The following is a 27949-nucleotide window of genomic DNA, read 5'->3' on the forward strand; positions in this document are numbered from 1 at the left end:
ATACTGTTCTGGATTAATTTGTGAGTTTTAGCTCATATTATTTTTCTGTATTTATCTGAATAAACACAGTTCTGATCATCCTAACAAGGCAGGCTGTTTTATGCCCCCCTACTTTTTTTCTTGTCTAAAAATAAAAACAATTTGTAATGTTTTGCCCCGAGCAGTTATCTAAGACGTTCCTTCTGTTTTGGGGTTTTGTCCCAAAGTCAAACTGGGCCACTGAGGTCTTACATAAGCGAGTTTTCAGACAAACAAGGTGTCCTCTCTTGGGAAATGTGTCTGTTCGAGCTGCCAGCTGCTCAGACAGAGCCGTGCGCAAAAAGAGAAAAAACTGCGTGTCTGCGCGCACCGCGTCACGTGCGCGTCTTTTGCGCCCGGTTCTGTTGTCCCCGGGACGCTATAAAAGGCCCGCCCCTCCACGGTCACAATCACAACACGAGCGGTGCTTCACCTGCAGAGAACCCACCGAACCATCAGAACCATCCACGGGCAGAAAATGGACCCCTGCGAGTGCGCCAAGAGTAAGTGGTCCGACTGGAGGCGCGTTTATTTTTTTTGCGTCTGCGGGATTTTCAGCTTTAACATTAAACTGAATTTTTGCTCTTTTCTAATTGTTTTCAGCTGGAAACTGCAACTGCGGAGGCTCCTGCAAATGCACGAACTGCTCCTGCACCTCCTGCAAGAAGAGTGAGTCGATTTTTATCATCCAGCTCTGTCTCTATTCACCTGTCTGCGGCTTTAATATAATTGGAGCCTTGTATTTAAACGTTGTTAGACCTGTATAGATGCATTTTGCTCCTCTGTCCCTCAGTATTTTTTTTTTTTTTTTTTTTTGCAGGCTGCTGCTCCTGTTGCCCATCAGGCTGCAGTAAATGCGCCTCCGGCTGCGTCTGCAAAGGGAAGACCTGCGACAAGACCTGCTGCAAATGAAGACCCCTACCCAACACCAACACCCTCCTCCCTCTTTTTCAATTAACATCCTTTAAATGGCTCTTTATTTTGAATGATGTAGCTTTTTTTTTAGGGATAATTATAGATTTGTAGTCTGTTTTGTACATGTCTTGAAGAAAAAAAATAAACTGTTGTGATGCATAAGTTTGTGTTGGGTTGTAAATCTTTAAAACCTGGGAATACAGCAGCAGTTTGACCTTATCCTTAATCACAAAGTCGAACGGTTTAAGTATCTTAAAACACACTAAGACTCTTAATTTGCAGAGAACACTCTACAGGAAAAAATCCTGAGTCAAAAACAAATCCCTGTGGCTCAAGCATTTATACTCAACTTTATCTCATTCTAGTGCCTGTGGTCTCAAACCTCATATAGTTTAAGAGTGGTGAAACCCTATAGGATCAGTTTTTAGCTGTATTAAGACCAGTCCACAAGTTGCATTTTAGAATAGTAGTTTAAATGGGAGGGTTCGACATGACTGTCAAATTAAACTTACTGGTTATACCAGTAAAACACGAATTTAAACTTTTTAGTTCACATTTTGTATTGGTTATCTTATGGACTACAGGTGTATGTGGAAAAATAAAGGCATGCTTTTCCATGACCAGAAATAGTTTAATTTTAGAGCTGTAATTCAACATTAATGGTTAAATCTCTATGCTGTAATTTTGAGCGGAACAAAAAAATAGTTGTCGGTTTCTGTCAGGAACCGTAATATAGGTACACCGGAAGTAGTTGTAGTAGCGTTGTTTGTTTTCTCGGGAATGTTTTCCATTTGAAGCTTGTTTCTTGTACCTGAAGCGTTCATCTGTTGACGTCTGACAGGTCGGTGCTTTTGTCACGCTGGTTCTGAGCTTCGGAACCGAACAGAACCGAACCGAACATGCCGAAGGTCGTGTCCAGAAGCGTGGTGTGTTCTGACACCAGAGACAGGGAGGAGTACGACGACGGGGAGAAGCCGCTTCACGTCTACTACTGCCTGTGCGGGCAGATGGTTCTGGTTCTGGACTGCCAGCTCGAGAAGTTGCCCATGAGGCCCCGGGACCGGGCCCGGGTGATCGACGCGGCTAAGCACGCGCACAAGTTCTGCAACGTGGAGGAGGACGAGACCGCGTACCTCAAGCTAGCCGAGGGCATCGAGAGGCAGCACCGCAAAAAGTGCGGCAAGTGCGGGCTGCTGCTCTTCTATCAGCACCAGGAGAAGAACAACCCGGTCACCTTCATCGTGGACGGGTCCCTCGTCAAGTTCGGCCAGGGCTTCGGGAACACCAGCGTCTACAACCAGAAGCAGCCGGAGGCTCCCAAGAAGGTCCGGGTGATGATGACCAAGAGGACCAAAGACATGGGCAAGTTCAGCTCCGTCACCGTGTCCACCATCGACGAGGAGGAGGAGGAGATCGAGGCCCGGGAGGTGGCCGACTCCTACGCCCAGAACGCAAAGGTGATCGAGAAGCAGCTGGAGAGGAAGGGCATGAGCAAGAGGAGGCTGCAGGAGCTGGCCGAGCTGGAGGCCAAGAAGGCGAAGATGAAGGGCACGCTGATCGATAATCAGTTCAAATAGATCAACGAGGGACAGAATCTGCAGCTCTGAGAGGACAACATGAGGACAGAGCTGAGGATGTGTGAGCTGTAAGAGCAAAGAGACGAACCTTGAAGCTGATTTGTGATATTATTTTCCATAAAACATTAAACTTTTAGATCATTTTATGTATAAAAGTTCTTGCCTGCAGGGTGATAAAACCTAAAAAAGTCATCTGTTTGAAAGAGCTTATATCTGTAAACTAGTCATCAAGAGTTTAATCAGATTTTTATAGTTTCATCAAACCTGTTTATGTCTAAGGCGACATATCAATCATCTTTTTCTTCTTTTTAATTCTGTAGGACATTATTTTCTAAACGTTGCCTCAGGTTGACGGGATATCTGTTGACTCTGTTTTTAACTGTGGCTCATTAAAGACTAAAAATATCCTGTATTCCTTTTAAAACAGTTAAAGTGCATTAATGTATGTGAGCAGACCTAACATTTAAACGGAGCATTTTTTAACAGGAACAACAGAAAACTGAAGCTTTAAAAAAAAAAAATACAACTGGTGTATGATCTCACATTTGATCAACTTTTTAGGAAACAAGACTGAAAGTAAAAAAAGCTAAAACACTGAGGATGAATTTATCACTTTCTGAGGAGTTATTAGATCTAAGCGTTTAGAATAATTGTGAAGAAAACTACACAATACAGGCTTAATCATGCCGTGGAAGCTGCTGCATTTAATGAAAATCTTTTTAATACATTAATACAAAGTAGAAACTGTTAAGAAAACAAACAAACAGTGACGTGGCTCTTTACTTCCTCTGCAGCAGCTTTTTGTAGTTTGATCAAAATAACACGGAGTGAATAATATTTTTATTCATAACAACAAAAGGAAAGGTTTGTGACAGAATGATTTTAATGATACAAGGAGCACATCGGTTCTTCATTGATCCCTCTTCCAGCCTTACAGTGAGATTTCTCCTGAAAATGCTCCTGAAAATTAAACATTTTTAAATTGTGCAGGAAGATGAGAGGAAATAAAGTGCAGCGTTGCACACACATAAAACATCATTTGATCAAAATAAAGCACTTTACAAAAATATTCCAGGTCATTCTGATAATAAAAATTAAAAATAAAGCTGTGTGTTTGATCAAAGGTAATAAAAGTTAAAGAAAGAAATTAGGAAAAATTCAGGAAGTCACTGTTAAATATCCAACTAAGTACTGTATTCACTTTAATAGTTAGGAAACAACAGGAATATTTTTTAATTTTGTGGCTTTGAACAAACCTTACAGATGGCTGCAAATTAAACCAAAGTGTTTATTTTCATCAATGTTATGGTTAGTGTCCTTTAGTTTAAAGTTAAGACATTCCAGTGGGGATTCACTTGTACTTTGTTGGAGTCAGAGTGTCTGCCTAAATCAAGGACTTTTGTCTGCCTTTCTTTGTGTGTTTGACGTCAAGAGGATGTAAATTTTTCAGGATTTAGGTTTGGGTGCCGCACTGCTCTTTTCATGCCCGTGTTTTCTTTGGTGTAACAGTGAGCAGAGTCACATATTGTGTTATGCAACAAATGAGCCCCGGGGTTCGTGCTCCACATGATCCAGATCAGTGCAGCATATTGAAGCCCGGAAGCAGAAATTCATCAACCATCTGGTCTCTGTGGTCCGAGTCGCAGCCAGGAGTTTCCTCTCGTGAGGCAACAGCAAGAATTTAAGCACGAAACACAAAGAATTCAAACTATGATAGATTTTATATTTTTTTTATAAAACATTCAAAGTGTGGAGACATTTTTTGAAATAATCTCTGACTAATTATCTCAGAAAAAAGCTACTGAATGGCAGGAGCTCTATTCTGTCTGAAAAAGCAAACATATTTTAAAGTGCTAAACATTTTTTATGATTGTCTGAATTACATTTGACAGTCTTCACTAATAATGAAACTCATAAAATGTAGAAAACTGACATTTTTACCAGTCGATGTATTGTCATGTTATAATGGACAAATATAAAACTGACACAGCCTCCACTTCGCCTAAAAAATGTGTCATTTCTGTTTAGATTGAATAAAATTGATAAGAATTTAAAACCACAGAGACATCAAACTAATGTTTACAGCAATTCTTTAACAATCTGGTGGGAATTGTTGCAGTTTTTATATAAAACTGGCACAGCTAATGTGCCAGGAGAACAAAAAACAGAATATTTAGACGTTTAAGAATCTGTAGATGATTAACATGCTGTTTCAGTAACTGAAAGAGCATTGAACTCAGCACTTTTAAGGTGTGGTTTTATGTGACTCAAACACGTTATGTGCCGTTATGCTGATTCAGAATAACTAAAGTATGAATGTTTTTCTGGGGGTGGTGATAAATATATAAATTTTAAATAATCAAAAACAATAATTCAGCAAACAATAGATCATGGAAAAAACCAACAGTTTTCAAAGAGAAACTGTCGAAATATTGATTGGAAATAGATGAAACTAGAAGCAGTTTAAAACTTTTGCACATTGCTGTGTACAAATCGCCTTGTTTACAAGTTATTAAGAAATCAACGAAAGTCAGCCTAGCTTCGTTTATTTGTGCCTAAATCAATGTCATATGTCACTGGCCTTAGTGGTTGCGCACATGTCAACATCCGCTTTTATTGTGATGCCCGAAGAAGAACTTCCGGTTCAGAGTGGGTTTTGACCAATCACAGTTAACTTCAGAAATACCGGGGCAAATGCACTTTCATGGACTAGACTTTCATGCTGAATGAAACTAAGAGATAACTATAAAAATATTCACTCACCTGAGGAACAGGCCGAGTTTTAATTTCAACCGCCTTAAATAACAGGTATTGTCAGCTTATCGTAGCCAAAAGATAAATATTTGAATGTAAATAAAGTTAAAGCATGTGAATGCGTTAGCGTGTTAGCCTAAAGGCTAACACCGAAACACCGTTAATTCATTTGTACTAACTTGTAGCATGCTAACAAGGCTATGGTTGAAAGCTAGTGCCGAGGAAATCGTTTAAACGCGTTGCTGTCATGTCTTGAATTACTTATCAAACGCAATTCAGTTGTTGCCTCTCATAAGTAGGTTTCTGTTTTTAAAATCTTTCGGCTTGTTGTAGTGTTTTATTAATGCTAAGCTAACACAACCACAGCACTCCATGCGCGCTGAAACTAACCAGCTGTCAAAGCTACCTGTTTACTAATGTCTACATCCAACTACTAATCCCTTAACAGTCCGTAAAATATTCGAAATAAATAAATATTTTAGCTGCAGTAAAGAAAAAGTACTTTTAAATATATAAATTTACAACTGGGTTTATTACTGCTTGCTATTATTGTTTACTTATAAGTTAGCTTGATACTTACTTTAGCCATGGCAGCACATAGAATTTGAAAAACAAAAGTTTTGTACGTACTGATTAGTTGCATTGGATGGTAATAATGAAAATTTAAGGAGAAAGTTGTCACATATTGTTTTTGATCTCTCATAAGTTTATATATCCACATGGGCAAGACATTAATTTAGGGAATATTTACAAGTTTTATAGTTCATAGTCACATTCACAGATGCAACAAACACCATTGTGGCCAAAATTAACCGTGTTCAGAGGGAGCATTGATTTGTCTGGGTTCTGAGGTGTGTAAACTTAGCTCTGTTATTGGAAATATGATTTTAAATTTGTGAACATCATATGTACTGCTACCAAAACTCATTTACAGTTTCACCTAACACCGTTTTAAAGCAAACCCTCATTCTGCTGCAGAGTAAGGGGTTTAGTGCTTGCACTCCTGACGTTTTTATTTGTCCACGATAAAAAAAGTCTGGGATTTCTGTTAAACACATACTTGTGTCAAAGTCACAGCATTATTTTCACGCCTTTTAGACAACAGAAGGCCTACACAGAGCACATCTTTTGCTCATCCGAGCTCTTAAGTACATGTGAATCAGACGTACAGGCTTTCTTTATCCTCTGTGCAGCGTTATGGATGCAGAAGGTTTTGGAGAGCTTCTGCAGCAGGCAGAGCAGCTGGCTGCAGAAACAGAAGCTGTGTCTGAGCTGCCGCACGTCGAAAGGAACCTTCAGGAGATTCAGCAGGCTGGGGAGAGACTTCGATCCCGCACCTTGACCCGCACCTCCCAAGACGCAGCGGATGTTAAAGCGTAAGCAATTTTACTCCAATAAGCTTGTTTGGCTGTATTATAACCAAATTACTGACACCTGTATGTTTGATTACCATATTGCTATTAAATAACACATGTTTAATGTTTTAGGAAATATGCGAGATCAGAGTTAATCTGTTAGATTTGGGGCTTTTTTCTAGTCTTAGTTGGGTGTATGGATGTATCTTTATCCAAACTGCATGTATTAAAAATGACAAGGCCTTGTGTGCCCTCTAGTGGTTGTCGATTAAAACTTCTCCTCTTTTTTATTATTTATGGTTTCTGTTGACTCTAACCTTCTGTTTCTCTAACAGATCAATCCTCCTTGGCTCCAGAGGTTTAGACATCTTCCACATTTCTCAGAGGTTGGAAAGTTTAAGTGCTGCCACCACCTTTGAGCCCCTGGAGCCAGTCAAAGACACTGACATACAGGTATGAATGAAACATCAGACTTTGGAGTCAGCTGCGAGCAAGCTTCTAATACAAGGTCATGATGTTTATGTCAGTTAGGGCTCACATGTTGGTAAGAAGTTTTTGTTCGGACTCGTGGTCTTTATTTTTTGACACAGCATATTGATTATCAGCAGGGTGCTGTATGAAACTACTGTGTCAAAGAGGCACTATCGGAATGGTGGATATGAGGCTTAACACAAATACTGAATACATTTATAACTGATGAGTTTTGATTAGTCAGCATCATTCACCTGGATTTAAACATAAAATAACTCATATTTTCACTTCAGTTTGCTGAAAAGACTTGATCTTTTTCTGTTCCTGTACTTGATTGTAAATATATTGTAGCATATTTAACTTGTTAACAAAGCCAGACAAACAGGCAGTTTATTCTGGTTGTCCTGTGTTAATTGTTACAAAGCACAGAATAATTCCTATTTTTCTACTGTTTAGAAAGCAGGAATTCAAGTACGAATAAAAATGCATTTTCTAGATGTTTAAAATCTTTGCCCGCAGTCTCGCTGTGAACCGTAGGGTTTGGAGTTTATGGGAAAACAAGGAAAGATCCCGGTTTGTTCGGAGCGCCGCTGCTGCTGCAGGGATGCTTTTTGTGTTTTCCGTTGTTTGAATTGATATTTATGGCTTACCTTCAAATTAAAGGCTGGAATTAAGCTCTTCCTGCTTAGTCTGCAGGGCTCCAATCCAGATGTCAGCATCTTATTACACTGATGTCTTTAAATTCATATCTGTCACCATGACAGTATTTATGCTGCCAAAAGATGTTTCAACAGCAGCACATCCTCACAGCCTTTCATTGCTGCTGCATTCTGCTCCTCTGCCCGTTTTGGATGAAAATTATTTAACAGTATTGGTTCAAATCTGTGCAGAAATGTTCCACAATATAAATGTTAAAACTGCTGCATTCTGTAGAAAACACCCTCAGTGTTGAATTGGAAAAAAAGCTCTAGATTAATATTAATATCAGGGCTGCATGATATTATAAAACCTTTGCAATGTTCATATTGTTGAAAATTGCAATGACAATTTAAGTTATGATAAACCCACAATTTTTTTACTCACTTTCTGTTCTGTCATCTAAACCAGGTGTGGTCATCAAGGCCAGTCAGTCCTCTGGAATGACCAGATATATTGTTAGCGTACAGAAATATAATAACTTATGTGATTTATTGCAGCTCAAGCAGTCCTCTGCATGACTGATACTGCGGTGAAGATAAATTTGAGATTATATTGTGCAGCCTGAGTTAATATCACATTAGACTGAATCCTCTGAGTGCTTATAAAAGAGGTAAAGTTTAAAAGTGTTGGAACTTGACAGCTTAGTAAAAGAAAAAAAAAAACTAAATATAATTTATGTTTTATGATACATTTAGAAGCTATTCCAAGAAATTGTTTTGGCTTTTAAACAGAAATAATTTAAGAAGACTACACTGCAAAAATTGAACTTTATAAACGTTTTCTTCTCCTAATTAATATCAGCTGTGAGTCTGACGTGACTAAAGTGTAGTTTTACACTTGTACAATATAATATTAATATTTTTATGGAATTTAAAACTGATTTATAAAAGTTCCTGCACTTTTCTCATTTCAAAACACTTAGTTTTCTTAGATATTATCCTCCTTTAACACCCTTTTTTCCAGACTTGTTTTTTTTCTTCTATTTTCGTTTGCGTCTATCTTTTTTTTTAAAGTACTTTACAGTCTAATGGAGATCTCTTTTATTCTTCTTGGTCAGCCGGATGTGTGCTGGCTTGGTTAGGTTTGACAGATTGACTGGAAGAGCACTTAGCTTTTGACAGTGAACGCACACACACACACACACACACACACACACACACACACACACACACACACCCTTCCTGCTGTTCTCCTTCTTCCAGTATTTATCTTCAAGAAGACAGCAGCGACTGGCAGCTAACAATGTGTACAGTCATCCAATAAGCTCAATTAAAAATGAAAATCTGTTGGGACGAGGGGGATTGTTTTAATGGAGACTTTTAAAGATAATTTCTGAACAGTTTTCTTTAATAGCAAGCAGTGACAATTGTTGCTCTAATTGCAAGATTCTGGTTTAGTTAGCGCAGACACAAGATGCTGATTCAGCTATAAATAAATAAAAATAAAAACTGCTGCTGGAAAATTCAGTTTGATCCAAGTTTTGCTCGACAGGCTGCTTTTTTTCCTCTTCCAGACCATTTATTGTTAAATCTGAGTTCCTTAACATCAAATACTTTGCAGCAAAAAGTCTAATTAGTGCTAAAGATTTAAAACAATGAAGTTGTCAGAATTATTAATAAACTTTAATGCATTGAACCATCTGTGATTAGTTATAATGCTGTTGCATCATATTAGTTATACTACTAGTAGATTTAAAAAAATATATTATTAAATAATTCCTAGTTTATAAAAGACACAAGAATATAATTATTGTTTAATAAAAGGTAGAGTTTAGAGACATGGATGATGTGAAATCCTGTTTTTATTTTTATTTTCCAGGCAGAACAAGCGTTTTTCTTCGACTTTAAAGAATGTTTTTAAGCACATCCAGTTTAAAAGTGTACGTTGGGGTGGGGGAGAAACAATAATTCGCTTTCGTTTAGTTTCTGTCTGGACCGGGGGGGCGTGAGACACATTTGCTTCTGCTCACAAATTGACACTTCTTCTTCACTCCACTCTGAATTCAATCTGACTGCATCATCCATCCATTTATCTGTTTATTCGTCCAGCCCATTACCTCCATTTCAGTGTTGTTGTAGCACAGGGAGCAGAGAAGCCCAGGCTCTCCTGTCTCCATTAATTTCCTTCACAGTGGGGAGACGGCGTCCCTTTCAGCCGGTCTGGGTCGGTGCAGCTGGCTGCTTCTGGAAGCTCTCTTAATGTCGGCGCTTACAAGCATTTTAGTTTGAGCGTCGTAACACCATCAGCCTTTTTTCTTTCAGTGCTGAGCTACAGGTTTTCTGTGAGACGCTTCAAATCTCAGGCAGGAAGTAAGGCCGTTTTGTGCAGAAGAATCACATCGGTCGATTGTTTTCATGATCTTGTTAATTTGGTCGTTATTTACAGCTTGTGACTTTTTGTAAAGGTGGCAAATAATAAATCACCAAATGCACCTTTTTTTGTTTTCACACTACAAAGATCTGGGATGTAGTTGTACAAATCAGAGTTGTGGATTTTTGACAATAGCTTACATTTTCCTTATTCCGTTCTTTTTTGGCTCTTAATTATCAATCAATCAATCAACCTTTATTTATAGAGCTCTTTACACCCAGAGTGACAAAGTGCTGTGCAGGTCCATCGTTTAAAACACAACCAATAACCAATAATAATAAAAACAACAGTAGATAAATACATAAAGAACAGCCTGATCATTTCTGCTCATCTGGAATTAAAAGTTAAAAAAATGGGTCTTTAATAGAGACTTAAAGTACTGGCCATCCTAACAAGATTGTTCCAGAGTTTGGGAGCAATTAATTAAAAGAAATAAAAAAGAAGGGACTAAGCTGCCATTAAATAAGCCTACTAAATAATTTAAGTTTTAATTTTGATTTTGGAACCTTATATTGTCTGTGAAGTGACTACATTACAGATTTAAAATATATGGTTTGGTTCTGAAGTTTTATGAAGCCTGTTCAGTTCACTGAATCTTCTCCACAAAAATCACTTTTTATTGGCTACTGAGGAGAAAGTTTGGACAATACCCCAAAATCTTATCATTTTTTTCACTTCTGATTTGTAAGATAGCTTCAAAATTTAACTTCTGGTCTGACTAAAGCACGTTTGGTTTTTCAGAAAATCATTTTTTAAAGCAACCTAATAAAACATAGTACCAAATATCAGCTGATTTGTTGCTTTTTACCCCCAGGAAAACTTAGTACTGTGGAGAAAATGCCTCTCAGTAGTGATGCAACATGAAGGATGGTAATTAATAGGTGTTTAATAAAAAATACTGATGAATATTTATTGTAGCCATTGAATAAGGTAGCACATTAATTAAACAACCCTTGCTAAAAGTTTCATGTCAATAGCTGAAGTAATAATGCCAATTTTATGACCGGTTCAAACTTTTCACTTTCTTCAGTGTAAATTCATAAACTGACTTAGAATCTAGGAATGTAAAGTGGTTTAATTTGTTTAAAATAAGACACCTGATTTTTGTATCACTTGAGAACATTTTTTAAGCTCTTTAAAATGAAATAGTTTCGAAGTAAACCTTGTAAAACCTCTACTGCAGCAGTCCCAAGTCTCTGTCGCTGAATAATTTGCTGTCGACGACAGTTTCAACGTTCAGGTAAACGTTGCTTCTAGTTTCTGTTTGTTTTACAAGCTGCATTAAATGCGGTAGAGCCACCTGTAAACTCATTTCTGGCTCCGCCACCGAGCGCAGAAGTATTCATCTGCATCCATCACTTTGTGCAAACTGAAGAATTATAGGATTTTATCCAACAGAGACAAGCTTAGAGGCTGAATTTTTTCTAAAAAACCTAACAGTACATAATCTTTAGAGATGTTACTGTTCTTAGTTTGGACACTGATTGGATAAAAATGAGTTTGGACCGCGTGAGGAGAGCAACAACAACCTGAAATATTTTATATTTTCTGTCTTTCTTTCTTTTTTTTTCAATAGCAGAAGAGCTCCAGCACTGTAAAGAGCCCACGCCTCAGATTGTTCCATATATTTGAGTCTGGCCCCGAGTGAAATCAATATGTTATAACATGTAGATGGGATACAGCTCAGCCCGCTGCCAAACTCTTAGATGAGTGCTTTAGGCCCTCTTGTAACGTTACACTAAAACAGGGAGTGACCACTCGATCCATTTCAGATGCCGTCCTCGCTGCAGCCTCTGGAAACAGGATTTGTGGCTAAAGGCTGTCTTGACGAAATCCGATGCTGGCGCATAATAAGTCCGAGCTAATGCTGAGCATGCAAGCACAAATCTCACTCCTGTTAGAGAGGACCTAACGGCGTGCAGAAACGGCCATCATTCTGATAAAAACACGAGGCTCTCCAGCATCTAACCAGTTTTAAAGACACTTCCGTGCCTGACATGACCCTAAATACTGTCTGCCTTAATTCAAGAGAATCCATTTTATGACGCCGAGAACAGCAGAGGGAATTCATGATTGGGCGGCAGTGGCTCAGGAGGTAGGGGTTTGTCCTGTAATCGGAGGGTTGCTGGTTCAAGCCCCTGCTCCGGCTGTCTCAGCCGTTGTGTCCTTGGGCAAGACACTTCACCCGCCTTGCCTACTGATGGTGGTCAGAGGGCTCGGTGGCGCCGGTGTGATGGCAGCCTCACTTCTGTCAGCCCGCCCCAGGGCAGCTGTGGCTACAATATAGCTTACCACCATCAGTGTGTGAATGTGTGGATGAATGGGTGAATGATTGTAGTGTAAAGCGCTTTGGGGTCCTTGGACTAGATAAAGCGCTATATAAGTGCAAGCCATTTACCATATATAAGTGCAAGCCATTCATTGTGTGATCCACTTAACGTGGACCGGTTCTGATCGGCGTACGCCTTCTAACGTGACTTCAGTGTGTAGCCTTGTGTTTGAATTTAGGCTACGTTTCGTTTGGTTTTGGAGTCTGGGGCACTCAAAGTTGATGGACGGGGCAAAGAAACAGTCGCTGAAATGTACGAATTTATGGATGTTTGCACACGAGTGAGCTGATATATGCCTCCGCAGCTCCCCAAGGCAGTGGTGTGTGAATGATGTTTCTCTGGATATATATATGATTGTGAGAGTTACTGTATTAGTAGCGCACAAACCATTTTTTTCTGTCCAAATTTAAGCTGTCTAAATCTGGTCATATTGTGATGCAGCTCTCTTGTCTGTTTCTGGTTTGAAAGTGCATTTTGTTATTGTTTTTATATGTTTAAACATCTAATTAATTGGAATATCTTGTTGTTTATTTGTAGCAGGATTGTTTTGACTCTACGGAGTGAAATAGGTTATTATATTTCCATAAAGGTGGACGTTGGGAGGAGATATTACATATTGTGATATGACAAAGGACTGCTCGGTCATACATTCATGCTCCTCACTGCCCCGAACGGCCACACCCGATTCAGATGATTCAGATGCTGAAGCATTCGGTGTTGAGCATCATCGTGACTGGAGCAAAAGAGAGGAGCAAGGAAACATAGGATTTTGTTTGTTTGTTTGTTTGTTTTCTACGGGTGATTTATTTATCGCTCGCTGATTGGTGAAGGTGGACGATAATCTGCCTGTTACCAAAACATGCTGAACTACTGGACGAATTTATTACAACTCTCAGAAAGCGATAATCATCTAGAACTGATTTTTTTCGAGCCAATGTGATTCAAGATGGCTGGCACAGCCAGCTGACATAAAACTGACACAAAAATGGCTGTAACTTTACAAATATTGGGCTAAAACTTGATGTGGTTGTAGCTGAGAGTCATTCAGGACATAATCTGAGGACGATACAACATCACAATAGATTGCACGTAATGTTATTTTCAAGGTTTGACCAAAACAGCTGTAGTTTTGTAATTTCTCTGCATAAAATGATCTAAAACTCTGGCATGAAAGGTGGTGGGCGATATGCATTCCCTTAAGGAATGCTAGGCCTTTAATTATTGTGGCAATCAACATTAAATTGTTTTTTTTTTGTTTTTTTTTTCAAATTAAATAGTGAAGAATTTGCAAAAAATCCTAAATACAGAAATCAATTCTAGGAGTTTATTCTGCAATAATTATGTCTGGATGTTGCAAACCTTTACTGTTTAGAAATAGTTTTGACTGTCTTTGGAATATCTCACTGCTAATTAGGAAAAAATAACATTTTATGTTTTGCGTTTTGTGTATTTCTGTCCTAAGCAATGCAAAGCAAAGCAGATTGGAATAGAATAAAAACTTGCAGGCAGTTTTTTAACATGTTAGTATTTTTTTCTTTCTCATCTTTTCTCTAATTTTTGTTTCTTATGAATGCACACATTTAGATCTCAGAAAGCTACATAAATCTCAAAAGAGTCTTTGTTCTGATAAATATGGAATTGGGTTAAAACACTTAAACAGAAATAACCAAATAAAACCTCTGTTCAGTTGCTGGGTTTGATAATAAAGCTTTTTAAACCACAGTGAGTCAGCATGTAGCATTTTTCTGCTTTCTTCTTATAAGGAATGTACATTTGCAGAAAATGAAAGATGATTGCAAACACACACACACACATATATATATATATGATTGCATTTGAAATGTGAAGAAAACAGGATGAGATCACATGAGATGAGCAGGAAACTGCAGAGAATCATACCCGTAGAAAAATGGCGGCTAGCTGCAGCTTTTCTCTGCCTTTGTCCTTATCTCTGTTATTACTCGTTTAATATATATATCACTATATATATATATATATATATATATATATATATATATATATATATATATATATATATATATATATATATATATATATTTGCTCATACTCCTTTTCTCCTTTTTGTTTTCTAGCCTCACCATCTTTTAACTCCTGCTAACTCTATTTTCTCTTTCACAATATCGTTCTTCCCCTTACCGGTTTGGCCCCCCCCCCTTCTTCCTCTCCCATCCTGACTCTCCCTCTTTCTCTTCTCCTGCCCTCTCAGCCTATTACTTACACACATCTTTCAGCAATAATGGCATGCGTTTGGTGGATGCAGTTGGCTAAGCCCCAAGCATCTGCTGAGATAAACGAACGTTCCTGACATAGCTTCACAGGATAAGTCTGTGTGTGTGTGTGTGTGTTCTGTGCACAGGCTGTGTTTGCATGTCTGTATCTGTGCCGGTTGCTACCATTCGCAGCCTCATACAGTGTAACTTTGTGTGCTTATGAATGAATGAACAACTGTGTGTGTGTGTGTAGCGTAGATTTATCTGCACGTGGATGCACGCCTCGTCGACGGTGCTGGCCTGCACAAAATAAATAAATAAATAAATAGAGCTATGTGGTGCTTCCATCTGTGTGAATGAGATTGTGGCGTGTGCACAAAACGTCATGTGGAGGTGTTCGGTTGGACATGTATGCAATAATCATCCTTCATATAGGCACAGCCTCCCCCCCTCCCCCCCATATGCATCCCAAACCCTTCATTAACTAAACATGACCCTTAAGAGCATGATTAGCCTCATTTCAAGACAGGATGTCGGAAGCCATCAACCGAGGGGGAAAAAATCCATTACTATAATTGCATAGAGCTGAGGGGAGGGAGGAGAGAGGGAGGGAGGGAGGGAGGAAAGGAAGGATACAGAGATGGATAAAAAAGGAAGAAAATGAGTGCGAGTGAGGGAGGGAGGAGGCAGAGGGCTGTCAGGGATGCAAGGATGAAGTGAAGGAAGGAAAGTGAGAGAGGATGGAAAATGATGGCTGAGAACGGAGGGGGGGGGAAGGTAATGACTGAGGCCACGGACAGTTATTCTATATGAACGTATAGCTGCTTCTCGTGGTTTCCCCCCCCTGCGTCTGTACACTCAGTTGGTACAGCCCTCCGACGATAAAACCACCTCCAGTTAGTCTTGATGTGGCACTTTCACTCCGTTCTCCGGCTGACACAAGAGTCACTGGCCTGCTTTCCAACAGGAGGGGGCTGCAAGCGGACCTCCACGCCGGCTCCATAGGGCACAGGGAACACGCCCAACATGGCGCTCTGTACACAGTTGGCCGGAGAGGCGGGGGGATGCTGCAGGTCTCCTGGGCTGTCAGAGCCTACGTGTCGTGACGCTGACAAAGAGACCGAAAACTATATTTATATATTGTATATAAATATATTTTTTACGTGTCGCATCCTGTCTTCTCATCTGTCTGTCTGCCACACCGGCATGAAGCCGCTCAGCATGAGTGAGTATTACTCACATACATGGATACGCCCTCACACACTTACACTTTTTTGTCACCTTTCTGTCTTTCCTTACTGCTTGTCTGGCGATGCTACAGTGTGCTGATATGTAACAATGACGGGGGTGGTTGTATAAACATGCCATTGATCTCAGGAGGTAAATGTCATCACCCTAAATCAATTTATGTACATTTAGGAGATCATTTTTGGGGGGTTTTCGTATGCTGAGCACAAAGTGGAAAAATCAAAGGGTGGGGTTTCTCTTGCAGACTCTTGGGCTGTGGTCAGCTCATTTTGTCATGCCAAATATTTCTTTTTACTTTCACGATGACTTGCAAAGTGGCCAGAGCTTTTCCCATTCTGTCCTTTTTTTTACTGCTCTTTGACTAACCCCTAGATTCTTGGAGACCAGGTTAGCATAAGGATGACAAAGATTTCCCTGAACATTCGAACGCCCTGCATCCCGATAAAGGCTTGCTGTTATCTTTACCAAAGGTAACGATTAAAGGGCCTTTCCGTCTGCAGTCTCAATTTTCACACTGACGTTTGAAATAACGCATTTATTGCGTCATAAAAATCGAGTTTTACGTTTAATGTTTTAAAATATAGTGACGTTTATCTGATTTCTTTTGTTTGTGTATAGTTTTTTTCTGTGATTAGTGGTGATATATGTGTAAAAAAGTCATGTATGTCAGCTGTATTTTAATTTTAGGTCAGACTCGGCCCCCTGGTTTAGCTCAACATTTGTTGCCTGTGTTAAGTAAGACAGTATTTTTTGGTCTTTTTAAAATGTTCCTGGATGTATTTCCATTTCTGTGGAAGCTTCTGGACTGTCTGGCCAGCAGGCTGTGGGTGTTCACAGTGGGTTGCAGATCTCTTAGGATACACAATACAGGGGTGGGGCAATAGAAAATATACATCTTTACCTATTCTGTAACGCTGCATTGATGGTGAAGCTGTTGTGTGCTAAAATGTCTGGTTTTCCTGTTGGTCTTTATGTTTTTGCTGTTTGACAACGAGAACATAGAAGTATTGAATCACTGGCAGCGTTCAGTCTGTGAAAAACGCTGGTACAGAGCGTCTCAGACTGAGAAACATGCCTGGATTGTCAGCTGTTTAGTGCTAATTAAAATCACCCTGAGACGGACGAGCGAATCCTGATTGAAGTAGGTAAAACTAGTTAGCTTCTCTGGGATTTATTTATTTTTTTAGTTCCTTCTGGTAGAAACAGTCTGTGTTTGTCACAATATAACGGTGTCAGACGCATTTCTTCTTCTTAGTCATATCTGATTGCAGATTTAGAAAGACTGGCGTTCTAAAAAGCCTGTTTAATTTAAAAGGGGAGGCTTTTTTTTGCGTCTCAGACAAATGGGAATTTTTTGGCTGCAGCTGTTGGCTAAGTTGTCAGTTTACATTTGGCACAGAAAATGGTGTATAAGCAGTTGTTGGCAGTGCGATTGCAGCCTGGCAGCAAAATGACAGCGATGGAAAGTCCTGAGTTTCTCGTTGACGCAAAAAAAAAAAAAAAATGCTGAGGCTACTTCCCAGCGGCGTTGGCCACCAATGGCTAAGATGGATTTAGATAAGAGCTTATTGCTTTTATCTGGAAAAGATGTTTGTCTCATCACACTTTCTTTAATTTACGGGAACCTTGAGAGTCAAGACCGGCACTGTTGTCTGACAAGAGATTTATTTCATTTTCCTTTTATTTTTCTTCACTCCTAATTGACCTGAGCTATTCTCTAGTTTATATATATATATATATATATACCTTCTATCAGCCTCTTATAGGAACAATTGTAATAGAGAAAAGAAGCTGGAGGTGTTAGCGATATTTACTAAAAGGGTAAATATTGGTGAAAATATATAGTTTTTCTCTCAATGACTTCAAATAGCTTTTAGTTAAGAGTCATTTATGTAAGGTAGCTTTAGCTGCGTCAATTTTTTAACATAAAAAAAGACTCAGATCTTTCTATCTTCAACTTTGGACACATGATGTTGAGATCTGGGCTCTGTCTGTGATTCACGTTCTTCTTGCTGAATCATTATTTAATGTCGTTGCTTGTGTTTTTGTTGGGGTGTGTGTGTGGGGGGGGTGTCTTGCTGCAGGATAATTTTGTGGAAATCAGATGCCTCCCTGATGCTGGTGGATAAGTCTGCTTGTATTCGTTTGTACTGAGAACGCCATTAATCCTGTCCTAATCTCAGTTTGCAAAACAAAACAGCAACAAACCTGCTGCAATCCTCCCTCAAGTTTAGTTGTTTTTCCCCCAGTTTTGAGCTGATGGCACCGCTGCACATCTTCTGATTTCAGTTTCTCTGGGCGACCACAGCATCTGCGGTTCCCGTTTGTTTGTGTTTCTGCTCTGAAGTCTTTGCCCGGGAGAGATGTGGCCGATCTAATGCAACTACCTCGGGGCTTGTTGCTCTGTCTTGCTCATGCAAGACTACCTTTTTGCTGTTCTTCACCCAGTTTTTAGCTTCCAGCACGGCTGTTCATCTTCCAGGCAAAGACCGTGGGTTCAGTCTGTTCATGGAAACGATAAATGTTAGCATTTCTTTGGCATTATTGATTAATAAGCCTGACTATAATCCTTCAAACCCCTGATTCTGCAAGTAAATGTCTAACAAATAGATGTTGTTTTAAAGGAAAAGGATGGTCACACCAAATATTGTTTCGATTTGGATTTTCTTAAAGAAAAATAAGACACTAAACTATTTTTTTGTTTTGCGAAAATTATAATGCTGTACTTGCACAAACCACAAACAATGTTTTGACTTGCATTAGAGACAGAAAGTGTAGACAGCAGATTATTTGTTCCATACGTTTATATTTTGTTCTCCCGTCTGCTGCTGTAGTAACTGTGTCACATTGACTAAAAACAACAGATGGCTTTTCCTGGAAAACCCCGGGGTGCATCAGCATGCGTAGGCATAATTGATTACTTTATCATTATTGTGTTTTGTGTGGTAAGAAGGGTCTTTTGTAGCATATTGATAGTAATTGTTTCACACTTTGCAGGACCGGTAGTTTCCCGATGCATTAATTATCACTTTTCACGACCTCGGAAAGTTACTCTCAGTACCAAATTCTGTGCTTCCGTTTGCCTCCAATCTGTCAGCTGAAACAAATGGGAGGATTTAGATAAAAAAAAAAGGTGAAGTCTAAAAGCTCTGAAAGAAGAGAGGAGATGGGATTGGGACTGAAACGGGCGCAGCAGCACGGACTCGTGGGAGAAGAGATTAAAATGGCGATAGCCAAGAGCACTGACTTCCCAGTAGAACCGAAGGATCTCTGGTGGGTTTTAGGAAATTCAAAGTGTCTCATCAGGTCCTTTTTTTTAAAACTCAGTGATCCTACTTGCACATGAATAGCTAAATAGGACGTAATTACAAGTATATAAAAATGCAGCGCAGGAACCAGATCTGAGCTGAGTTACTGACCTGCATGTCAACAAATCTCTCTAATAAGATGGGTGCAGGGGTTAACTATCTGCATAAATTATTAAAAAATAAGTCATTTTCTGTCTTTTCTTTGGCAATTCATTACTGAACACAATCTGTCATGTGCGTTTTGCATAGCTAAAGCGCTCATGTATTTATGAAAAGGGGTTGTTTAATCAATTATTTAATGGCAACAAAATGAGACAGCTGCAGCTTTGATAATTGATCATCACTGTGGGAATTTGTAGGTTTCATCATTTTCAGTGTAGAATTTTTAGTTGCTGTTAAATGCATCTACTTAAAATTTGTTTTTATTCTTTAAAGAAACAGAAAAATATTTAATTTGAGTTTTATGTCGTAGTTGCAGAGAGTAAGGCAGATTTCTGCTACTTTAGCTGAAATGTATTTCATGTTTTTCTAGTTTTGTTCTTTGATTGTGGATTTTTTTTCTAAAATAGGATAGTGTTTGACTCAGTTACTCCTCAGATTTAGCATTTAAGTATTACAGATCTACAGATTAGTAATATTCTAATAAACTTTGTCATCTCTTTACCAGTCTGGGGTTTAAAAAGTGCTGCTTGTTTACTAACAGATTTCATTTTGCATACAGGATTTTTTAGGTATTTTTAAGACTTTATCACAAAAAGAGCCAAAGATGGGCATTTATGCTGCGACAGCCATCTTGAGTTGAATCCAAAATGGCGCCCGTGCTTATTGCTGTCTCACAGTAAACAGTGTTAAAAGCATTCTGTTTGCAATCGAAATAGAAACTATACGAAACTTTAGTGACAAAAACAAAAAATAGAGGAGTTTCTCCAGATGAACTGATGATCGTTCAGATATTAAAGGTGTCTCGCAGGAACTGTTTGTGTTTCTTTTTGTCCAAAGTAGTCAGAACGATGTCTGGCTTCTTCCTCGTCGCCGTGTCTCACCTTCTTCTTCGTCGTTCGCAGGGCTTCCTGAAGAACGAGAGGGACAACGCCCTCCTGTCAGCCATCGAAGAGTCTCGCCGCAGGGTCAGTATCTGCCCACTCTGATCGCTTCTCTCTTCAAATAAAACAAATTAAATTGATCTCTGATCTGTAGGAATCCAGTTCCTGAATTCATCTTTTTTTTGTTGTTTTTTTACATTTGTAATTGGTAAAAAACCAAGATCAGAATAGAGTAATTAGTTCTAATAGCCAAAGGCTTTCCTGTTTCCATGTTCTGCTTTCCCAAATTCACGACTTCTCAACACTGTGCTGTTTATAAAGATTAGCACTTCAATATAATGAACACCTAACAAGCAAATTTTAGGAATTTGTGCTCGCTGTGATCTGAAAGTCCTTCTGGTGTGAACCTTTGGGGAATGATTTTTGAGACGGCCTCCCCGATGTGCAGAGCTAATAGGCCCTGGGTTTAATTAGCTGCCAATCCCATTATCTTTCTGCTCCCCGAGAGAGGAAGGAGGACGTGTGTGCAAGGGTGGAAACTAAATGCTCTCGGGGTTTTAAAGGGAATGCAGATGTTGGATGATTTTAGCTGATTTTTTTTTTTTTCACGCCCAGCTGATACGTTTTATTCCTGAGACTTTGGACTTTTTAACTGTGATCATCCCCATTTAAAAAATATCTGTCCTTTCTTAATTTGCTTTTATTTATCTCTGGAAATTTTGTTATAAGTTGAAGCTTTTAATTAAAAACAAGCCAGAAGAGATTAAAACGTGAAAACGCGGGCACCAAGTTAACACAGCAAATAGTGGCTGTAGTCTAGATTTATGTCTCCCTGAGCTGGAGATTCAATTATCTCATGCTCCAATTATCTCACTTTTGAGTCTCTGCGGACAGTTAAAATAGACTGAACCAGGTCCTGATGGGGTTCCACAATCTTGACGGGGTCTGCTGCTAAATCTGACTTATGTGTCTGAAATATACACGCATGCAGCGAAATAATGGGTGAGCTCCGAGAACTATGGACTGTGGAGGTCAGGGGTTGGACCGCCCACCCCCACCCTCAGTTCCAGCCTTTCATTGTGAATGTCTGAACCTCTCCACCCCCCACCCCCACCCAACTATCACCCGCTCAGACGTTCCTGCTGGCTGAGGAGTATCATCGTGAATCCATGCTGGTTCAGTGGGAGCAGGTGAAGCAGAGAGTTCTTCACACTCTGCTGGGAGCTGGAGAGGATGCTCTGGACTTTAGCCAAGATGTGGAGGTATGACAGATGCATCCCACGGTGACAATAAAAGAACTAAACAAATACTCTCATATATTACCTTACTGCTTGATTAGGTAAGCTGATTTTGACTTTTAGCTGCATTTTCCTTACTTAAGTATAAAATAATGAATGTTATTGATAGCATAATACAAGATTAATTAAGATTATTACAGAATGACTCACTCCACAAGCATCTTTTCTGTTTGCTTTAATGAATCATTCATCATTTTTTCCGTAAATCATAAATTTTAATCATCATCCACCAGCGAAAGCTTAACCTGTGTTCGTTTGTCTGTATCGTTAGCAAAATATCACATGAACCCCTGACACGATTTTGCTGAAATTCTCAGAAAGCAATCTCTGGATGAACGTCTACAACTGACTGACTTTTGGAGTCGGTCCAAATCAAGATGGCCGCAACAGCTAATCGCCACATAAATTACACTAACTGAGTGAATATTACAGATGCAGAGCTAACATTTGATGTGGTAGTAGCTGAGTCATTTATAAGCGCTAACAGATTCTGCGACATAACGTAAGATCTCGCATAATTTATTTTCAACTTTAGTCTGAAACGACGGCACGGAAGGCAGAGAGCTTTTATTGGTAATTTAATGTAATTTTGGAGCCTTTTTCTTCCAAACAAACTGGTTCTGATGAGATATTATCCTCTAAAATGTAGTTATCTGTCTTCTGTTTTTTGTTTGCAATTAAATAGTTAACGGCCTAAAAAAAAAGGTCGGCCTCAGAGCGCTTCCTAGTTTGATCATCATCTCATTTTAATGACTGAACTGTTTTATAAAAAGGTTTAATCAGTCACTGGAAGCAGCATCTATTTTGTGTCGCGTTTTAACTTCTTGGACTGAATGTGTCTACTTAAAAGCTAATCGTACTCTTAGTCTTAAAATAGTCTCATCTAAGAACCACGGGCGCTATTTTTACCGTCACGCCGTGTAAAATAGGACTTGTGTTTGTTTGCGTGTCACCCGGTGGGATTTGAGAGCACATCCCAGCATTCTTTGGGAAAAAGGCATAAAAAACCCTGTGGATAGTCTGACCTGCTCTCTGGGCTGGAAGGGTTCCTTAAATGACAAAATCTGGAGCATGAAAAGAGGAGCCGTCAGAGAGATTTACTGCTGCTGCGGACACAGTTTGCAGTTTTTCTCGTAGATGATTGACACGTCTGCTGTTTGTGGCTTTAAAGTGTTTTTTATTTTTTGAGTGATAAGCCATCTGTGGGCTCTTGGTGTGTTACAGCCAAGCTTTGTGAGCGAAGTGACAGCTCCAGGAAGGAGTGCGTTGGACAGTGTGGAGGTGGCTTATGGACGGCAGGTGAGTCAGCATCCGGCTAATCAGTTTTATGCCCATTAGAATTTCAAATCGGGGGGAATAAAATTAGCTTTCTGTGTGAGATTAGCAGCTTCCCCGCAAAACTATTTGACTCTTTATCTAGGAGTTGCCGTGTTTTATGGGGCGTTTAATTCATGAATGCAACATTTTCCTACTTATTATTTATCAGCAGCTAATTTTTACATCCAGCTAACTACAGCTGGTAACATATTTGTCTGATCCTTTAACTATCTGAGTCAATTCCTTCTTAAAAACCATTATGGAAGCATTCATAAGTCCATCAAAAAAAAGAGTTTAGCCTGAAAGCAGTTTGGCTCTTTGCTGCTGCCCGCCTGGTCGTTTGGTTGAAATGGGGGCAAAGCGAGCCAGGAAGCAGCAGATCAAAGATATTGATTCATTTTGGCTTCATCATCCCGTCTGACCTTCTGCTTTTTGCCTCCGCGAACGTTTCGGATCTGCTGCATGACGCAGAACTTTAAATCCAGACAATGTGTCGCCACATCGCGTGCGGCGTCATTTGTCTCGTCTTCGTCGTCCTCTTCGACGACCTCTTCAACGTTTTGATTCTCCTTTTGCTGTTTTTTATTGCCAACCATTTCACCCGATGGTCGTAGGATTTTACCTTTTTGAAGCTGCAGGTCGAGGATAAAAACCTCCCAAAATTAACCCTGAAAGCCAAGCAGTTTTTGTTTTTTTTTTTCAATTTAAGGAGCTCTGTTTTCACCCAAAGTTGTTTTTTCTTTTCCACCTCTTTCCTTCAGATTTATATTTTCAATGAGAAGATAGTGAATGGGCACATTCAGCCTAATCTGGGGGATTTATTAGCTTCAGTTGCAGAAAGCCTTGAAGACAAGGTAAGAACACAACACGGCCTTTTATACAAACCAATCATAAACCAGAAATCCATGCTATTACTGTAAATAACTGAAAAATACACATTTGCACAAATAAACCTGCATGGAAGGAGTAGATAATACAAAATAAGTGAAGTATTAGTCACTTAGCTTTTCTCCGAAGGGTGAATATCTGCCGTTTGAAGTAAATAATCAAATAAATGAAACTTGAAGACGGTTGTTGACACAATAATTACTCCGTGAGTCGCCCACTTTCCTGTTCTCCAGAACGTTCTGGAGATGTGGCTGATGGTGAAGCAGATGACGGATGTGTTGCTGGTTCCGGCCAAAGACACCATTAAGAGCCGCACTTCAGTGGAAATGCAGATGGCCTTTGTGCGCCAGGCGCTCAGCTTCCTCGAGAGCAGGTAGCTCGCCTTTCTAACCGTTTGTTGATTTTTTTGTAGCTCAGCTGCAGTTTTGATGAAGTCTGCCTCCGTTTCTGCAGATATAAAGACCACACGATGGGAACAGTCTTTGGGAACCTCCACCAGGCCCAGCTCGGCGGTGTACCTGGAACGTACCAGCTGGTCCGCAGCTTCCTCAACATCAAGCTGCCGGGGCCTCTGCCTGGCATGCAGGTAGGTAACACACCTTCAGTTTAACTCACCGAGCTCCTCCTGATGAAATATTCCTCTAGCAAAGGTCCAGAATAGATATATTAGAATTGTGTTTGTTTAGTGACAGCCATGCTTGTTTTCTTCAGGGAAACCGGCGAGCCAGACGTGGGAATTACCGTAAATGTTAAAAAACCTGCAACACCTAAATTGCCATAAATGCCGCCAATTAAAACCATCAACCATAAATATTAGAAAAGCTGTGCCATCTAAAATGAGTTATCATGAGTACAGGAAAATGTGTGCCAGTATATGTGCATATATATATTATATTTCATTATCTGGATCCAGATAAACCTCCTATCCGTCGTTTTGGAATCCTTAATCTAAATGTTAGGCTAACAGCTGCTGAGCTGCTCGTTAAACGTCACAACCAGCTAAAAGTCAGATTGAAAGCACGCCCGCCACATGAAGCGCCCTGATCCGCACTGATAAAAATAAATTAATATTTGTGACCTCGACCTGAGACTTAATTAGTTAATCAGAAAAGCTGCTTGTGCTGATTAGATCATAATCCATAGTTGAGATGTAGACTTTGCTTTTCAGCCTTTATCTGCAAAAAAACTGCTTGGATCAAGAAACTAAACCACCTCCGGAGATTTCTTTTTAATTCTAGGTGTTTTTTTTAAACAATAAGATATAAGAAAACATGCATTCTTTCTGAGGATATATTGAACACGTGTATTTAGAAGACAGTAGAAAAGTAAAACAGTTTGTATAAATTAAGAGGCGTGCTCGTTTCGGTCAGAACTACTGTGGCACAGAAAACATGTTTTATTTGTTCTAAAATAAATGAAGAAATGTTTTAATACAGGATGGGGAGGTAGAAGGCCACCCGGTGTGGGCAGTAATCTACTACTGCCTGCGTTGTGGAGATCTGAACGCAGCCATGCTGGTGGTGAACAGGGTGCACCACCAGCTGGGTGACTTTAAGACCTGGTTTCAGGAGTACATGAACAGCCCCGACAAACGGTGACAGCATCTTTTTATTTTTATTTGTCTTGAACTGCTCCAGGATCGAGCCGGTTCTCTTTTATGTCTCCTCGTATTCATTCTGCGTCCCTCGTTCCTTTCAGCCTCTCCCCGACTTCAGAGAACAAGCTTCGCCTTCACTACCGCCGAGCGCTGAGGAACTGCGCCGATCCCTACAAAAGAGCCGTCTACTGCCTGATCGGGAAGTGTGACGTCAATGACAACCACGGAGAGGTGGCAGATAAAACGGAAGACTACCTCTGGCTCAAGGTGCAGATTTATTTATTTGTTGTTGTTTAGAGCTCAACCTTATTTTGTTCTCCCAGAAGCAGCAGCGTCGGCCTCGTTTTTCCTTTTATCGGTTTCTTTTCCCTGCAGTTGAACCAGGTGTGTTTTGATGATGACAGCAGCAGCAGCTCTCCTCAGGACAGACTCACTCTGCCACAGTTACAGAAGCAGCTGCTGGAGGACTACGGTACGTCGCCTCAGTTTCTTCTCTTTTTTTCAGCCTTGGAAATTACCGCCGGCGTGCGAATAAAGCCTTTGTGCAAGCTGCAGAACGCCACTTCGTGCAGTTCTTCTTCCCAGCTTCGAGTCGTCGCTAGAATTCGTTGTTTCAGGTTGAAACAAGCTCAGAAATGCTCCCCGGCTGAACAAACTTTACTGGACTGATTTTTAAATCCTTCTTCAGATGCTGTTAGTTGTTGTAGGGCTATAAATTATAATTTTAAAGACTCTAACTTCAAAACTGGTACATTTATAAAGCGAATCGCATCTTTTTTCTTTTCCTGTTTTGTCCACAAACTATTTAAGATATATTTGCATCTATTTCTCTTCTGATAATCTTTTTCTTTATCTTAACAAAATGTTTTCAAATGCAAGACGAGTGAAGGGAAACACTTAACTTTAAACTGACATTGGTGGGGAAAAAATGCCAAATAATAATATTTGACTCGATTCACTTCGTCTGAGTTGTGTTGGTGCGTCGTTCAATCAGTCAGACTTTATTTATAAAGCATCTTTTATACACAAAGTGCTTTACAGCAAATAAAAACAAAAAACGAAATAAATTTCACAAGCAAAATGATTAGAAACAGGGATAAAGTGTAAAAGGATTAAACTGTGGTGCCTGTAACAGGAAGGAACTCAGGAAATGTCATTTTATTCAAACGGAAAAACCAAAGGTCTGTATTAAAAATATAAAAACATGATTTATAAAATCTAAAACTCAGTAAAACAAAACCCACAAAACAAAAAGAAAGGGAGAATTAAATACATGGAAGTTCAAGTATAATAAAAGTTACTAATAAATATCAGAGAGATGAAAAGAACATCTTTTTGCTTCTCATTAGATATATTTTCTTATTTAAAAACTTTCACACTCTGGTAAATATCTGTTTGCTGTAAAACAAATGAAACAAAAAAATCAGTTTGAAATAAAATGATCCTTTATTTCTAATTTAAAACTGTGAATTTCAAAATGCCTGAACAGAGAAATACTGAAGATTGAATAATTTAACAATAAGGCTAAAATTTATAAATATTTCAGGATTGTTTCTGAATATTTGGGTTCTTTATTTTTTTTTGTTAGTCGTTTTTAAACTCAGGGTTCCTGCGTGGTTTTAAAAATCAGAATCAGGTTTTATAAAGAAAGAAAACAGAATATGAAGAACCATAAGTGTTTCTAGACTTTTTTAACTTTTAAAATTCTGAATTTTTTATTTTTTATTTACGGTGTTGATATGGAAAGTGCCAGAAGGTATTTGAAAGGGTAAAGGATCAAAACGTTAATTTACTAAATGAAGCCTCGAGTTTAAGGTCTTTGTTTTTGGGTTTCTGATTGGAAACCTTTAGCTCACACGTGGAAGTCAATACAAATTAGCGTTTTTCTTCACGAACCTTTAATTGACTGAAAGTCTGAATTAAACATCTAAAAACTTGGGACTAAAATAAAATAAAACTCTTCCAGAAACAGACTGAACATAAATGCTTCAAAGAGCAAAAATCTACCTACGATCTGCTTATTTTAGCAGAAAAACATTTAATCTCAAACACCATTTTACAGAGAGCATGTCTGATTTTATGATAAGACCTTATTTGGACAGAGCATGCTAACTGAGAAATGGAAGAAGAAGTCTGGAAATGTTTTCCAAATGATCTGTTTGGAGGACTAATGTTTCCAGTTCAAAATGTGGTCCTTTGATTGATTTCTGCAGGTCTGATGAACCTCTGGAAGCCAGAAAACGGCTTTCTGTCACAAGGTTGCCCAGCCCTAAAGTGTGGGAAGGTTCTTCTTCTTCTTTATAGTTTTACTGTAAATTTACTATAATGGAAGCACCACAAATTAACAGTTCAACATCAGAAATGGCCCCGAAGTTTGGAAAGTATTGGATCTTATATTAGTAGATGTGTGTGAACAATGTGAGCTGCTGAAAGGCAAAAGTTACTCGTCTTTCCTGAACCGGGTGGGGTTTCTTTCTTGGATATGCTCCTGCTGTCATTCACCAGGACCCCCCCCCCCCCCCCCCCCCCC

General features: G+C 39.3%; 3 protein-coding genes across 4 annotated transcripts in view; all 3 read left to right on the forward strand.

Moving 5' to 3' along the window:
- Window positions 1-383: 383 nt before the first annotated feature.
- mt2 (metallothionein 2) lies at window positions 384-1095 on the forward strand. The gene is made up of 3 exons (XM_017418923.3): window positions 384-521; window positions 622-687; window positions 839-1095. Exons 1-3 carry the CDS (start codon window positions 497-499, stop codon window positions 928-930), a joined length of 183 nt encoding a protein of 60 aa, XP_017274412.1. The 5' UTR covers window positions 384-496; the 3' UTR covers window positions 931-1095.
- A 554-nt stretch (window positions 1096-1649) lies between these two features.
- Window positions 1650-3105, forward strand: lg11hxorf56 (linkage group 11 CXorf56 homolog). Its single transcript, XM_017418887.3, has one exon. The coding sequence runs from the start codon at window positions 1833-1835 to the stop codon at window positions 2508-2510; it is 678 nt and encodes a 225-aa protein (XP_017274376.1). The 5' UTR covers window positions 1650-1832; the 3' UTR covers window positions 2511-3105.
- Window positions 3106-5173: 2068 nt separating this feature from the next.
- Window positions 5174-27949, forward strand: part of nup93 (nucleoporin 93) — a 29167-nt gene continuing 6391 nt past the window's right edge. For both annotated transcript variants that reach the window (XM_017419096.3, XM_017419095.3), the window contains exons 1-12: window positions 5174-5318; window positions 6458-6640; window positions 6955-7072; window positions 20341-20403; window positions 21453-21581; window positions 22842-22916; window positions 23696-23788; window positions 24056-24195; window positions 24276-24408; window positions 25259-25416; window positions 25521-25686; window positions 25795-25891. In XM_017419096.3, coding sequence (XP_017274585.1) covers window positions 6462-6640; window positions 6955-7072; window positions 20341-20403; window positions 21453-21581; window positions 22842-22916; window positions 23696-23788; window positions 24056-24195; window positions 24276-24408; window positions 25259-25416; window positions 25521-25686; window positions 25795-25891 — 1351 coding nt within the window. In that variant the 5' untranslated portion in view covers window positions 5174-5318; window positions 6458-6461. The remainder of the gene's footprint in view (window positions 5319-6457; window positions 6641-6954; window positions 7073-20340; window positions 20404-21452; window positions 21582-22841; window positions 22917-23695; window positions 23789-24055; window positions 24196-24275; window positions 24409-25258; window positions 25417-25520; window positions 25687-25794; window positions 25892-27949) is intronic.

Source organism: Kryptolebias marmoratus, linkage group LG11 (assembly GCF_001649575.2).
Source record: "Kryptolebias marmoratus isolate JLee-2015 linkage group LG11, ASM164957v2, whole genome shotgun sequence".
Classification (NCBI taxonomy): Eukaryota; Metazoa; Chordata; class Actinopteri; order Cyprinodontiformes; family Rivulidae; genus Kryptolebias; species Kryptolebias marmoratus.